A 14,456-nucleotide genomic window follows, 5' to 3' on the forward strand; every position below is an offset into this window, starting at 1 on the left:
CCTTCCTCCTCCTCATTCATTAATAACAGGTACCACATATTGACCAGCATTATGTCAGCCATTTCACATTGATACACACGATCTCAAACCCATTATCCCCTTTGTACAGATAAGAAAAATGGCGTTTCTGGCCATATGGCAGGACAGAGCGCCTTAAACACTCTCAGTAACAGTGTTGGCAAAAAGTCTAGTTAAACTAGGAAAGAAAGCACACTTTTAAGTAAATAAATAAGCCTGCAAAAAAAAAAAAAAGGCAGGAAAATCCTCTAAGGCCCTGGTTGAAGCTTATCCAGAGATACAAAAGAATGCTGACCCCCAAAGACACCGCCCATAAAACTTTTAGACAGGAGTTGAATGAGGGAGCAGCTAGTGACAAAAGTCACACATGGAAGGGATTGAGTTTAGAGACCACCCATATAGAGCAGGTTCTGAAGAATGGTTCCATCCTCAAGGAAAAAGTTATCTTTAAAAAATGCCATCCCACTGAGACAAATGCCTGGAAAAATTTTTGTTTGACCGTGGTTCTTGATGACAACTCTAAGCAAAAACTCACCTGCAAAATTAGTGCCTATAGACCATCCTCACTGGGTTTGAGGTATAATTTTACACCACTTGTGTATTTAAAAAGGCCTGTAAGCCAAGAATTTTAATTTAAAGTAAACCCTGTTCCCTACCCAAATCTAAATGTAAGAAATATGTAAGAAGAGAGGGAGGAAAGAGAGAAATTGGGTGAATATTACATAGTAGAAGTACATTTCTTGAAGAGGTTGTTGATGATAGCAATAATAATAATAGTAAACATGTAAATATACTTGCTATGTGCCAAGCCCTGTTTTAAGTGCTTTATATACTAATTTAATTGATCCTCACAAAACCTCGTGAGGCAGATATTATTTTTGTTTGTTTGTTTTATTGAAGTATCATTGATATACAATCTTCTGTTGGTTTCAGATGTACAATACAGTGGTTCAACAGTAACCCACATTATCAAATCCTCACCCCTTCTAATGCAGTTAACATCTATCAACATAGAAAGATGTTACAGAATCACTGACTATATTCTCCATGCTGTACTACAGTGCCCATGAAAAACTTATATTGTGATTGAGAATTCTTGTGCCCCATTATCTGCCTCCCCTTCTCCCCCAGCCCTTCCCACTAGTCACTTCTCAGATTTTATCATCATCCTCATTTTACAGACAAGGGAACTGAGGCACAGAGATGTTAAGAAACTTGCCCCAAATCACACAGCCAAGTGGTAGAGCCAGGTGTTATGGGTAAAATGAGTTTCTTACCATCTCTCTGCCTGCCCCTCAAATTCAGTGTTGAAGTTCTATGTCCCAGTACCTCAGACTGTGATCTTCCTTGGAAATAGTCATTGGAGATATAATTAATTAACCTAAGATGAGGCCAAACTGGAGTAGGTTGGGCCTCTAATCTACTGTGCCTGGTATCCTTATAGAAGAGGATATCTGGAGATAGACATGCACACAGGGAGAAAACGTGAAAATTGTAGTTACGCTGCCACAAGGCAGGAACTACCAGAAGCCAAGAGAGAGGCCTGGAAAACCTCCTTCCCTGCTGCCTTCAGGAGGAGCAAGGCCCCGCTGACACCCTGATCTCAGACGTCCAGCCCCCAGAACTGTGAGAGAATCAATTGTGGGGTTTGAGCCCCCTTGTTTGCGGCACTTTGTTACAGCAGCCCAAAGAAACTAATTTAAGAGGATCTGAGTTGGGAAATAAAAGAGAGAATAAGAGACATGGAAGATGGAGTGATCAGAAAAAAGATAACAGAGCAAATAGAAAATAATTATTATTTGAATAGATAAGTTCTGATTATTTTCCAGAATTGGTAAAATACATTAATTTTTAAGTAAATCCCAGTGAATCCCAAATAGAATAGAAAGGGAAGGAGGGAAAGAAGGAAGGAAGGAAGGAAGGAAGGAAGGAAGGAAGGGAGGGAGGGAGGGAGGGAGGGAGGGAGGAAATAAATCATAAATTCACATCTAGGTATGTTGTTGTCAAACCTCACAACACCAGGAAACAATCTTGAGAGCAACCAAAGAAACAAGCAAGTTTGATGATAATCTTTGCTAAAGAAAAACGATCCAAACAAAATGACAGAAGATGCTAGAAGGAATGGGCCTCTGTCCCCAGACTGATCTTGAACCTGGGGCCGGAGGTCCTCTGGCAGCATGTTCAGGAAAGGCTCCAGTCCCAGCAACCATAGGGCTTGTTCACAGTTCCCAACTGGTTCAAAGCCTCTGCAGGCCCCAAAGTCTCCAGAAATGCTTGAATCATTTACAACTACTCCTCTGCAAGCTGCTTTTTAATGTGTGTCATCTCCTCCTCTGCAGCCTCCACTGTCAGATATCTTCTGATCCCCCAGGAATCTGAATCGCCAAAACTGCAACTGACTTGGATTCCATTATTATATTGGACTTAGAAATTTCTGGAGAGAATTTTCTCTCATTGAGACTGATGATTCATTTGGTGTTTTGGAAGCCACCTGACCCATGTGAATTACTCATAAATTCACAGCAACCTACAGCAAATAGAAGCTACAATAAAGAATAGTACTTATTATTTCCCTCCATTCAACACTTAGTCATTTATTGCTTTGTATTCTTCTGTACCCAGCTATGCAAAAGCCTTCGGAATATACAAATCATGTCTCACACATTGTTCAAAACACTCAGGACAACACTCAGGACTCGCCCAGTGTTGTGCATGTAATAGGTGATGATGGAAAACTAGTATTTGTAGAGATGAAGTAATCACAAAAGGCAAAAATTAGAGGATGGCTTCAGATTGATTAACTGACTTGTATAAGGCCATGCTGCAGGGAGTGAAAGATCTGGCTGCAGAGTCTGTACACTTTCTGCTACCCATGCTGGCTCCCTTGCCTTACCAAAGAAGTTTGACAAACTGCTACATTAATTGGACACGTTCTCTTTATAATCAGTATGGTCCTGAGTCAGTGTATTTGGGTTCTCCAGAAAGACAGACCCAACAGGATATATATACATATAGACAGAGAGTTATTACCAAGAATTGGCTCACATGATTATGGACTGACAAGTCTGAAGATCTACAAGTGGCAAGCTGGAGGTCCAGGAGGGCTGATGGTGTAGTTCCAGTCCAAAGGCCAGCAGGCTCAGGACCCAGAAAGAGCTGATGTTTCAGTTCAAGTCCAAAGGCAGGAAAAGACCAATGTCCCCTCTAAAGGCAGTCAGTCAAGAGGAATTCTCTCTTACTTGGAAAAAAGGTCTTTTTCCAAGTAAGAAGGTCTTTTTTTCCTATTTGGTCTTTCAGCTGATTGGATGAGGTTCATTCACATCAGAGAGCTTAATCTGCTTTACTCAGTCTACTGATTTAAAATCAAAAGCAACTTCACAGAACACCCAGAATAATATTTGACCAAACTATCTGAGCATCCTGTGGCTAAATCAAAATGACACATAAAATTTACCATCACGGTCAGCTAAAATGAATTGTGTTCCATTTTTCAGGTGGTTCATACAAAATTATTTGAGTCTGAGCTAAGTCAAAATAATTAATATTGATTATCTGAAGCAGAGAAAGAGAAACATTTGTCAAGCATTTTTGAATTTCTGTTTTGATCTCCTCTCTCTTAGCTCTATAGTAAATCACTTTTGCGTTTCCTTGTGTGGCTTTTCTCCTTTCATAGATATGTTGGGAAAGAATATAAGGAGCAGAAGGGTCTCTTGCACCACTTCATCGATGTAGAGAGGCAAATGACCGCCCAACACTATGTGACAGAATTTAACAAGAGACTTTATGAACAAAAGATTCCAACACAGATATTCTACATCCCATCCACAATATTACTGGTAAGATTACAGAAAGCAAGTGTTTGATTAAACAGGCCTATGTATATTAGGTTAGATTTCTATTACCAACCTATCCTCCATACACTGCCACCATCATTCTGGTAAAATCCAGTAAACTCCAGGTTCCTTCATCTACTTCATTAGCTTCATGTACTTGGAAAGATATGTAAGAAATATGGCGCTCTGTACCCTGAATGCATCATTTGGATCTTCTAAGTCACTCTGTTAATTCTAGTACCTGGTCCCACATGGTCAAGTTAGCATCTTTAGTATACTTTCTCTTTGTATTGTTTATAGTTTAAAAGAGAGGGAAAGGACCTAGGGATCATGTCTGGTGCAACTTAACCCCTCAACGTGATGCATAAATCCCCTGTTCTGCATCTGTTGGTCCCCACTCCTTATAACCAACTGATTACTAAGCCATAGCTTAAACACCTTGAATAAGAAAAAATAATTATTACCTTTCTACTTTCAAATAACTCTAATTGTTAGGAGGTTCTTAGATTTTTGCCCAAATCTGTCTTCCTCTTATTTCTACCTATGGATTACAGCTCTGACTTCTGGAACCATTGAGACCAATCTGTGTTCCTTAAAGATATGTCTTTAAATATATAAAGACAACCATCTCCACTGACTTTTCTCTCCCTGCTTCCCAAATATGTTAGATCTTAAATTTGTTTGTTTGTTTTTTTCTACTTTGGCAGAGATGTATTTAGACCCATATTTTATTTTAGGCCCATATTTGTAATAATAGCTATCATCCATTTTGCACTTTCTTTATAGTCAAGCAGCACTATGCCAGGCATTTAACAAACATTAACTCTAACCCTTGAAACAATTCCACAAAGTAGATCACATACAGAAATGCTGGAGATGATATTCCATAATCTCTATGCATGATCTATCTACATGCCCTGACAAGCTAGCCCTCTAAGATAGGTCACTCAATGGCCTAATTTTTATGTGAGCATTTTAATAAAAGAATAATAAGTTTTAGATGCTATGAAACGCCACATACAATGTTAAGCACTTTACATGCATTTTCGCATATAATTCTTTTAACAATTCTGTAAGGTAGCTATTATTATGCCTACTTTACAAATGAGGAAACCAAAATAGAGAAGTAACAAAGCTTCTAAGGGGCAAAGCCTAGGTTCAAAGTGAAATCTACCTGACCCCAAAGCACATGGCCTTCACTGTTACATTATAATGCCCCCTGTTTCTATTTTTCAGATCTTGGAGGGCAAGACAATAAAGGGATGTGTCAGTGTGGAACCTTACATGCTGGGAGAATTTGTAAAATTATCGAATAACAAGAAAGTGGTGAAAACAGAATACAAAGCCACAGACTACGGCTTGGCTTATGGCCATTTTTCTTATGAATTTTCTAATCATAGAGATGTTGTGGTCGATTTACAAGGTATGTAAAACTGGAAATTAGTTTTTACTTCTAGTATTATTTAAATGTAAATGTGAGATTTTGTAAATAGCTCAACCAATCATTATTTCATAAATTGTTCTATGCATAGGCTACTATTTGGAATTTATCAATTTTACTCTATGTAGCAAATGATGCCTGTAAAAGATGTCTGAAGCTTCTACAAGTGTTTAAGGTGTCACATATTCAGTGAGATGATCTGGTTCGCATTCTGTTGTGTTTAATTCTAGAGCACATCTGTAATAGTTTATTTTATTTAGCTCAAGTGGATTTGAGTGATGTAGATTTCTTAATATTGCATATTTTAATGTGTGAAAAATTTTCCACTCTTTTCTCCAGTCCTTTACCATCACCGTAAGTGTGATATTGGGCATCATAATTGGGATCATTATGAAACAGAAAATTATGTGTACTTGAACCTGACTTCTTTAAAATTATCTTCATTAATATTGTTTTAATTTTGTTTCAGTTCATAAGGTGTTTTATTTATTATAGTTACATCCAATATGCTACACTTCATTTAAATGATAAATGAGATTTATTATAATTATTTCTACTAATAATTCTCTGACCATCCCCCAAGATCTTCTCTACCCAACTTCCATAGCATTTATCATCACTTTCTGTCATATTATGTATTTTACTTACCTATACTGTTTATTAACCTGTCCCACTTCACCAGAATGTTAACTCAATTAGTACAGAGATTTTTGATGAACTTTTCCATGGTTGTATCCCCAGTGCCCAGTGTCTTGTATACTAATCAATAAATATTTGTAAAATGAACAGGTAAATATATGAATTAATATGAAAGGCACTGAAGAAGCTTCTGAATCATGGAAGACTTTTTAAATTTAATATTAATATTATGATTTTAGTCATTATACTAAATATATCCCATTGCTCTTTGATTTAATATTATGATTTTAGTCATTATACTAAATATATCCCATTGTTCTTTGATTCCTAGAAAATTACATATGTCATATTTGACAATTCTAATTACCCAGTATTCAATTCTCCTTAAAACAGCACTTGGAATATGCAACACCAAATCCCTTAGCAGAAATTTATTAAATATAAACCAGAAGATGACCATACTTTTAAAGTATCTCTTCAAGTATATACTTTTTTTTTTTCCTGAAACACTTTACTGGCTTTTATAGAGGATTTAATTCTCGAACATATTTATTTGTCTTTTAGGTTGGGTGACTGGTAATGGAAAAGGGGTCATATACCTAACTGATCCCCAGATTCACTCTGTTGATCAGAAAGATGTCCCTACCAATTTCGGAAAGAGAGGAATTTTCTACTTCTTTAATAACCAGCATGTGGAATGTAATGAAATATGCCATCGTCTTTCTTTGACAAGACCTTCAGCTGAGAAACTGAAAGAGTCATAGACTACCGGGAGTGGTTTTGCGGTAGCCTTAGTGTTGCTCAATGTCAGGTTCTCATGCCTTCCAGGCACAAATTTGGCACCACCTGGTCCCCTTGGGCTTAGGTGGGGCCATAGGACTGGTTCTGGCCCATGATGTGTGAGAGGAACTGATGAGTACCAATTTCAGGCTCATGTTTAGCTGCCAGTGCAGGGCCTTACAGAGTCTCTTTCCCTCTGCCACAATGACCCAGGAAACATCCGGTGATGGCCCCTTACCAGCGAGAGTCCTGCAGTGAGGGCAACATGGGGAAAAGCCCCCACTGACCCATGATGGACACAAAGCACAGATGAGAAGAAACTTTTGTGGTTTAAGCCATTGAGAATTTGGAGCTTTTTGTACTATCAAAACCAATACTATTGGTGTTTTTCTTATTGATTTAGGAGTTCCTTATATATATTAAAGAATTCAGGACTTTGTGATATAAGTTCCATTTTTTTTTTCTGTTGGTCTTTTGACATTTGACTTTGTATGAAACCATTTTTCCATGTAGAATTCATTTCACATAATTGAATTATTTAATCATTTATGTCCTGTATAGATCTCACCTACTCTGGGTTTCTTTATTTTTAATCCTCCCATGTTTTCTTCTAGTGCATTTACATTTGTGACAGGCATGAGGGAGGAATGGTGCATTTTAAAACCACCACAGGCCACACCTCGGACACACAGCTTTGCTCCTTCACACAGGTTGGGGAGCAGCTCCTCCATGATCTTGCTGAAAGAAACTCACAAAAAGGGTGATTGGTGAGATACTCCCTTACTACAGTTAGTCTTTGGGATTACAACTGGTTCTCACAGTTCCCTCCTCCACTATTTATTCTACCTTTCTTTCCCCCTTAACTATCATTTCAGCAGGTCTTAGTAGCTTACCTGGTGGTGTAACTCAGTCCTACATCCATCAAGTTTCAGAATACTTGATTGTTATACCTTTCTGTTTGGGGTTACTGCCCATGTCTGTTCACAACTGCCACTGGGCAAGTGAGAAACACTCAGATCTGCTGTGGGAGTGTAGTTGACTGATGCCCCGCTTGCACCCCTCTGGATGCACCACTGTTCGAGATGAATCATGCTCCCCAGTGCTCTCAGCCAGCGACTAAGCAAGGCAGAGATACTAGGATCAGAAGACTTCCAACAGGTGACTGCACACAAAGGCCTCCCACCGGCCCGACCAAAACCTTCTTAAAACTCTGCTGCTGTCAGAGACTCCTCCTGCCCTGTCAGCCTGTGTTCGCCCTCTCCCTTCACAGGTGTCAGATCTCCACCATGGTCTCCCTGCATCCTCCTATTCCACCCATTAGCTCTTTTCAGGCCTTTCCCCAACAGATGATCTTCCTGGATCACTGGAGCTGTCTTGTGGGTGACTACGTCTATCTCTCCAGCCTAAGCTTAGTCTTGTGCCTTTTTCTACCATATCAGCACTTGCTTATTGTAGTGGCTGCTACAGTGGGTGCTTGTTCATTTTTGTTCAAATAATTGAATGAATGAGAAATGAACAAGACGTTGGTGAAAATTCTATGCATTTTATATCCTCAGTAACTTCCTATTAGCTAACTACCTCTTGCTACATAAAGCAATAGACAATAAGGACTTATGTTTTAATTACAGAAGTAAAGAATGTCTGAACTCTCCAGGCTTCAGGAACCTATTCTGCAACAGTGTAGGATGTGGGTAGATAAGTGGATGGGCAGAAGGATGGAAAGTTGGCAGGAAAGGAAGACAAAAAAGCATTTCCTCAGACCCACATCTAATTGATAAGGAAATCTATTTTGCTTCCTTGTACTCAAACTTTTCTAATTTCTTCCTCCCAGCCCCACCCCCACCACCAATTCTTTAATGTTTATTTCTTACAGCAAAATGGTGTTACTGGGAAATTTTCAAGTAATTTTTAGAAAAACTTCATTATCATTTTCCGAAATTGAACTAAGTAATTTTTACTTTAATCTTCTGTGTGTAGAGTTGTGAAAGGACAGTGTATAAAAAGCTAAGTTCAGGAGTTGAATTCAATTTAAGGAGGCTTAATTTTTGTCCCTTTGGACGTTAGAAATAACAGGCTTTTGTTACTGTCTTTTAGTGCTGCTATTGTTTTGAAGATGTTTGTTTTGTGTAGTTTGGATATACAGATGTCCTCTGCCTGAACAGTTCAGTAGAAACTAGGTGTGAAGTGTAAGAAGCAAGTGAGTGAGAGAAAAAAAAATAAATCTCTTTATTATGGTGCATAAACCTTCCGTGTGAGGGAGCTTTGCAGCTGCACAAGGAGAAAAATGCATTCAAAACTATAATGCCAGTGTGAATAATCCCTTCTCGAATGCTGCTTGCAGACCGCTCCAGCTTTGTCAGGTGAACTTGAACCGGCCCATCAGATTTGCCCCCATTCCCATTGCACACTGTCTATCACCCCGGGGCATTCACCATCTTGACTGTTGTTTAAAGAGAACAAGCAATCCATCATGAAACCAGGGAGTCACTTTCTCATAGAAAAGTAAAATCAGCATGTGACACTACTCGGCCCTAGTGTTTTGCAGATTAAAATGATACATGGCAACTCACGTGTTACTAGGAAGATTAAGTCGGTTATCTTGTTCTGCTCCCCAGACAAAAGAATTCCCCTCAGGCAGTAAGTGGGAGCTTGACAGAAGCTGAAAATGTTGGGCTCAAAAGGACAGTGGTCAAACAGAATTTAGAAAGAAGACAGAAAAAGAATGTTACTTTATATCTCTGTACCTTCCCTGCAGAAGATGGTACAAGGAAGAATACATCCCGAAAGGGGGAGCTATTAAATCTTTGTATACGCCTCTGCACTTTGAGGTGCCAGTTTTATTACCAAAGATGGACACACAATTTATTGTCTGACAGCCTTGGCAATTGATTTAAATATGGTGAAATAAATGAGCAGCCACTGGCCCCTAGGGCAGTTAGCTTCATAAGAGTAGGTTGCAAATCCTGCAGCTACAGTATCAAGTTATTAACACTGTTATTCCATTGTGTGACCTACACAGTAATAAAATTTTAAATGAATCTCATATAGAAATGAGCTCACAATGGAAGGCTGGGATACAGCCTTTAATTTACCCACCAAAGCAATATTTATCATATTACAGAAAATAGTATTTTTTAAATAATTGAATCTGTAACTGTGTTATATTTGTTTTTATAAGCAATTTCCAAAAAAGGTAAAATGAAGTATCAAAATATTTAATTTTAGATTAAATAAGCGCATTCATTAAAAGATAATGTAAGAAAAATCATTTCTAAATCCATTTCTAAATTTTTAAAACTTAAAATCACTTTAAAGTTTAATTTGTGTTTTGCCATTTAGACCTTACACTGGAAATAATACAGGTTTAATAAAAAGAAATCTGTGTTTTCCTTTAGGTTTTGATGAATTTTAGGCAACACTGTTGTTAGCAATGTCTTCATTATTTACATTTTGCCCATACTTCCCCCTGCCAAATGCTCTTTTAAAGTACAGACTACTTTTCTATTCAAAGTGATTTAGAATCAAAGAGGGCCCTATTTTGTTATTTTTAACTAAATTTTCAAGCATTACTTCTCTATAGCCAGCTATATGTTCTGTAAGTGCTCTGTAAGAAAGTACAGCCCTGGAATATGTAAGTTTTCTCTGCCAAGGACAGACACCAGATTTAACCTTCTTTTCCTACACAAATCACCAAAAAGAAGAGGGGCTGTTTAAACACTTTTGTTAGACATTTGACATGGTCTTTTCCAAATAACAGAAGGACCCACAGCGACTGGCTGTGAAGGGCCGTGTTCCCGATGCATTTTCAATAGGGACATTCTCTCTGGGCTGAGCACCTGGATCATGCGCAGCGTTCCCTTGGGCTGGACGGCACTCCCTGGGCCACCTGCACAGGAGACGATGGTAGATGAGGGACAGGAGCCTCTGGCCAGCTGTATCCTTCCCCACCCTCCAGGGCATGTTTGTGCAGGAGCCAGGTCAGGCCAGACCAGAACACAGGCATCTATCTGAATGACCGGCTCTTTGCCCCACCATAGACAAGTCAGCAAGACACTTCAGTGGGTATACAAAAAGGTTAAGAGCAGTTGAGCCCAGGGGCTTTTGAAACATGCATTGTTCAAAGACTAGAAGCCATAAACTGTTCTCACAAAGTCAATTTAAAATATCAAAGTCCTAGGACTTTCAGACAGGAACCAAAGATGATGACCTAAGACTGAGCTGCATATAGAGAGAGCTCCACAATTCAGCACAACCTCAACAACCTACCGCAAAACAGACCTGAGCTCATCCCCTCCTGCCTCCTCTATCCCTCCATCCCAGCAGCACTGGCTCTGCACCGAGCCGAGCAAGGACACACACTTAGCAAGCAAAACTTATTCCTAGGTATCTTGAGACAATGTGATCACAACTCTTGATTACCAGAAAGGGGAGCGAGGGAGGCAGTGGAATACCAACAATAAAAAAAACACTATTGTTTAATATCCATCCTGTATAGGCCAATAAAAGTTTTGTTGTTGTTCAGGGGCTTCATAGCAGGTGATGACTGGGAGAGAGACAGCTCCAAATCACCCTATGTCAGGAGAATGCCAGTCTTTGGCATTAGCGACTTAAAAATTAAAATACAAATCAATCATAATATAAATTAGTCATGGGGATGAAAGTACAGCATAGAGAACATAGTTGATAGTTCTATAACATCTTTCAATGCTGACAGACAGTAACTACATTAGTGGGGGTGAGAATTTAATAATGTGTGTAACTGTTGAATCACTATGTTGTAGACTTTAAACCAATATAATATTGTATATCAACTACACTTCAATAAAAGAAATCAACCAAAATATAAAAATAAAACTAAAATACAGGTCAAGATGAAGTAAGTGCTTGGCCATTTGGTGTATTTTAACTATTTTACTTCCTTAATGGTTTTTGAGCATGTGCAAAAGTGCTGTGTTCAGAACAACTACGAACCAAAGTGCATCTCAAATGCTAAGAACATGAACTAAAAAAGATACTTGAGGGAAGTTAGTGTTTTATACATTTTAAAAATCAGTCAACTTACCAAGAAAATGTTTTTTTCAGAAAGCATTTTATAGTTTGGTACAGCTGACTCATGCAATTGTTAGAAGGGAAAAGAGACTCTGCTAAGTGTATTGTCATGTTTTTCATTGGAAAGATTGATTATATATTCCACTCTGCTGAAAGTAGCTTCCCTTTCATCCCTGCAAAATCACCCTAGAGTCGTTTTCTCTTTCAAACCCTGACAAAATCATGTATTTCTTATGAAAAGAGGTAAGACTCAGAGAGTCACAGGCACCTACATCTAAATTCAAAATGTGACCTGTAAGGAAATACACTCACCCTTTTTTTTTTTTTTGAGTAAACCGTTTAGGAACTCTACTTATGCAATCAGTTAGCGCATGGTACTTATATGAGAAAACTGTTTAAAAATCCATACTGTGAATGGCTGCTTCTCAGTTGAAAAGGTCACTTTGAGTGCACTGTCCACAGCAGTAACTAGAAATGACCCTTGTCATCACTCTCAGCATGTGGGACAGAAGAAACAAAGGAAGAGCCACACCCGAAAGATGGTTTCTAGAATAGGCCGCTCGGGTAATAGATGAGACGCTGCGCCCGTGGGTCACGAGGCCTCCTGAGGCTTTGTTCCCACCATCCACTGGTGTGTGGGGTGGCTTCGCGATGACAAGGCCACAGGGAGCTCAGCCGCACTGCCGTCCCGAAGTGCCAGAAATGTCGCCTCACTTTAAGAACCCTCTCTTAGTAACATGTTTCTAATTTTATATTGTATTTTGTTGATTACTTATTCCATCATATACACATTTTTTTAGGGGAATAAATCAAGGAAAATGTTTTCATCATATGATGTCTACAGTTTTGTCCCCCTGCTATGTAACTGGTCAGGAAGCTCTTCGCTAAGCAGAATGTGCTTTGTTCTTGCCACAGTAAACAAAGAGTTAAATCATAAAGCCAGCTGGTTGCTTGCCAGGGAGGTGGGAGAGGAAAAGCACCCTCCCTTCACTTTGCTTCCCATATTACCAGACTGCTTCTCATATACCCCTGTTCCCATCTCCTGGACCCTCCCCTCCTTCTCCCTTCCTACATCCCTAAGGCCAAAAAAATTAAAATTAAAAGGCAAGGACTTCTGACATTGGCATAATTCATGGGGCTACATCCACTCTCTGGCCTTTCCTCTCCTGGACAGTGACTTAAACGTCAGCTGGCAGTCTGGTCCCTTCTAGCTCTGAGGGCAGTTGCTCTCATTAGGCCTCCTTGAAGGGCAGTCTGCTGAAACCACAGGAATGCGCCCTAGCTCTGCCGCTGACTAGAAGAGTGGCAGCAAGCCTCCCAGAGCCTTTGAGCGCCCCTATGTAGAATGAGTATAAAAAGACACACCCCAGGGTGTTGTGAGGATCAGAGACCCTGCATGGGAAGGCCTTAGCCCAGTGGCTGGCACATTCCACATTCCGGTGCTCAGTAAAGGACAGGCCTTTGTTGTCATTATTATCCATGCTCTTTCCCCAGTGAGGCCCTACAGAATTCATCTTCCCACTTTCACGGGCTTCAGGATCCAAGACCACTTAACTGCAAGGGACTTCAGAGTCTCCCCCAACACAGCAAACAGCCTTGGCCCTAGGGAGAAGTCATTTCTGACCAGGGTAAGGAGAGGGAAATGCAAACAACAATGATGACCGTAGTAATAGAGTCTGGTCATTAATTATTTACTGATGCTCATTCATCATTATTGTGACACCTTGAAAAATATTTAAACCATATCAAACTGCTGCATTTTAAGTCAAAACAGTCTAACATTGGCAAGTTCATATGGTATAACCTAAATAATACTCAACCATGATCCTCTCATTCCATCTCTCTCCAACCTCTTCTCTAGGTAGGTCTATGCCCTCCCAGGCCTGCCTGGCTACAGTTCCCCAGATATGACAAGCCTCCTATCACCATGCTTCTCAAGGCTCTTCCCTGTGCCTGCAATATCCTCCACTATCTGTCCTGGAAACTCTCACCTATCAATCTTAACTCAGCTGAAGTGTCACCTCCACAGAAAGACCTTCTCCGATTCTTCCCCTTCTACTGCCCTCTAATAACACACACACTCTCTCTCTTATTCACACAAACACATGTGCACATACACACATATAGGCACCATTACATGATCACAAACCTTTATGGTGGGACCTCAATGGCACAGTAATTACTTGCTTATGTATCTGCCTCCCCATTAGATTATGAGCACATGAAAGCAGAGACTAAGAGTTCATTTTGTCAGCCCCATGCCTAGCCTAGCACTTGGTTGTTAATAAAGCCTTGTTATGAAAGAAGTACATCATTAGAAATCACAAGATTAATTAAGAGTACAGTTTTATGATTGGCCCATTGTGGCATAACTCTTGGTGTAACACAGTATTTAACATTGTGCCACGCACAGAGCACGTGTTCCATAAATGTTTGTGACCTGAATGAATGAATGATGGCAGGTGAAAAATCTCTTAATTAGATCCAGAGGGTCCTCTTTATTTGTACAATCCAAATAAGAAAGGCGTTCTCAGACACTGAAAAAAGCTATGCCGACATCTTTGTCTTACAAAAGACTCATCTGAATGATAATGAGTGTGGAAAATGGATTAGTTCCTGGGAGGACAGGTTTTTTTGTTTGTTTGTTTGTTATTTGCTTTTGGTTTTTTGTCTGAGTAAAAATGTAAAATGCTTGA

The 14,456-nt window shown here is 39.4% G+C and overlaps 1 protein-coding gene across 16 annotated transcripts in view; it reads left to right on the forward strand.

Annotated features, from left to right (window-relative positions):
- ALPK1 (alpha kinase 1) overlaps positions 1-7,150 on the forward strand; it is a 123,144-nt gene extending 115,994 nt beyond the window's left edge. For all 16 annotated transcript variants that reach the window (XM_057502534.1, XM_057502531.1, XM_057502540.1 and 13 more), the window contains 3 exons: positions 3,692-3,854; positions 5,088-5,274; positions 6,496-7,150. In XM_057502534.1, coding sequence (XP_057358517.1) covers positions 3,692-3,854; positions 5,088-5,274; positions 6,496-6,695 — 550 coding nt within the window. In that variant the 3' untranslated portion in view covers positions 6,696-7,150. The remainder of the gene's footprint in view (positions 1-3,691; positions 3,855-5,087; positions 5,275-6,495) is intronic.
- Positions 7,151-14,456: the final 7,306 nt, after the last annotated feature.

This window comes from Manis pentadactyla, chromosome 5 (assembly GCF_030020395.1).
Source record: "Manis pentadactyla isolate mManPen7 chromosome 5, mManPen7.hap1, whole genome shotgun sequence".
In the NCBI taxonomy this organism is placed as follows: domain Eukaryota; kingdom Metazoa; phylum Chordata; class Mammalia; order Pholidota; family Manidae; genus Manis; species Manis pentadactyla.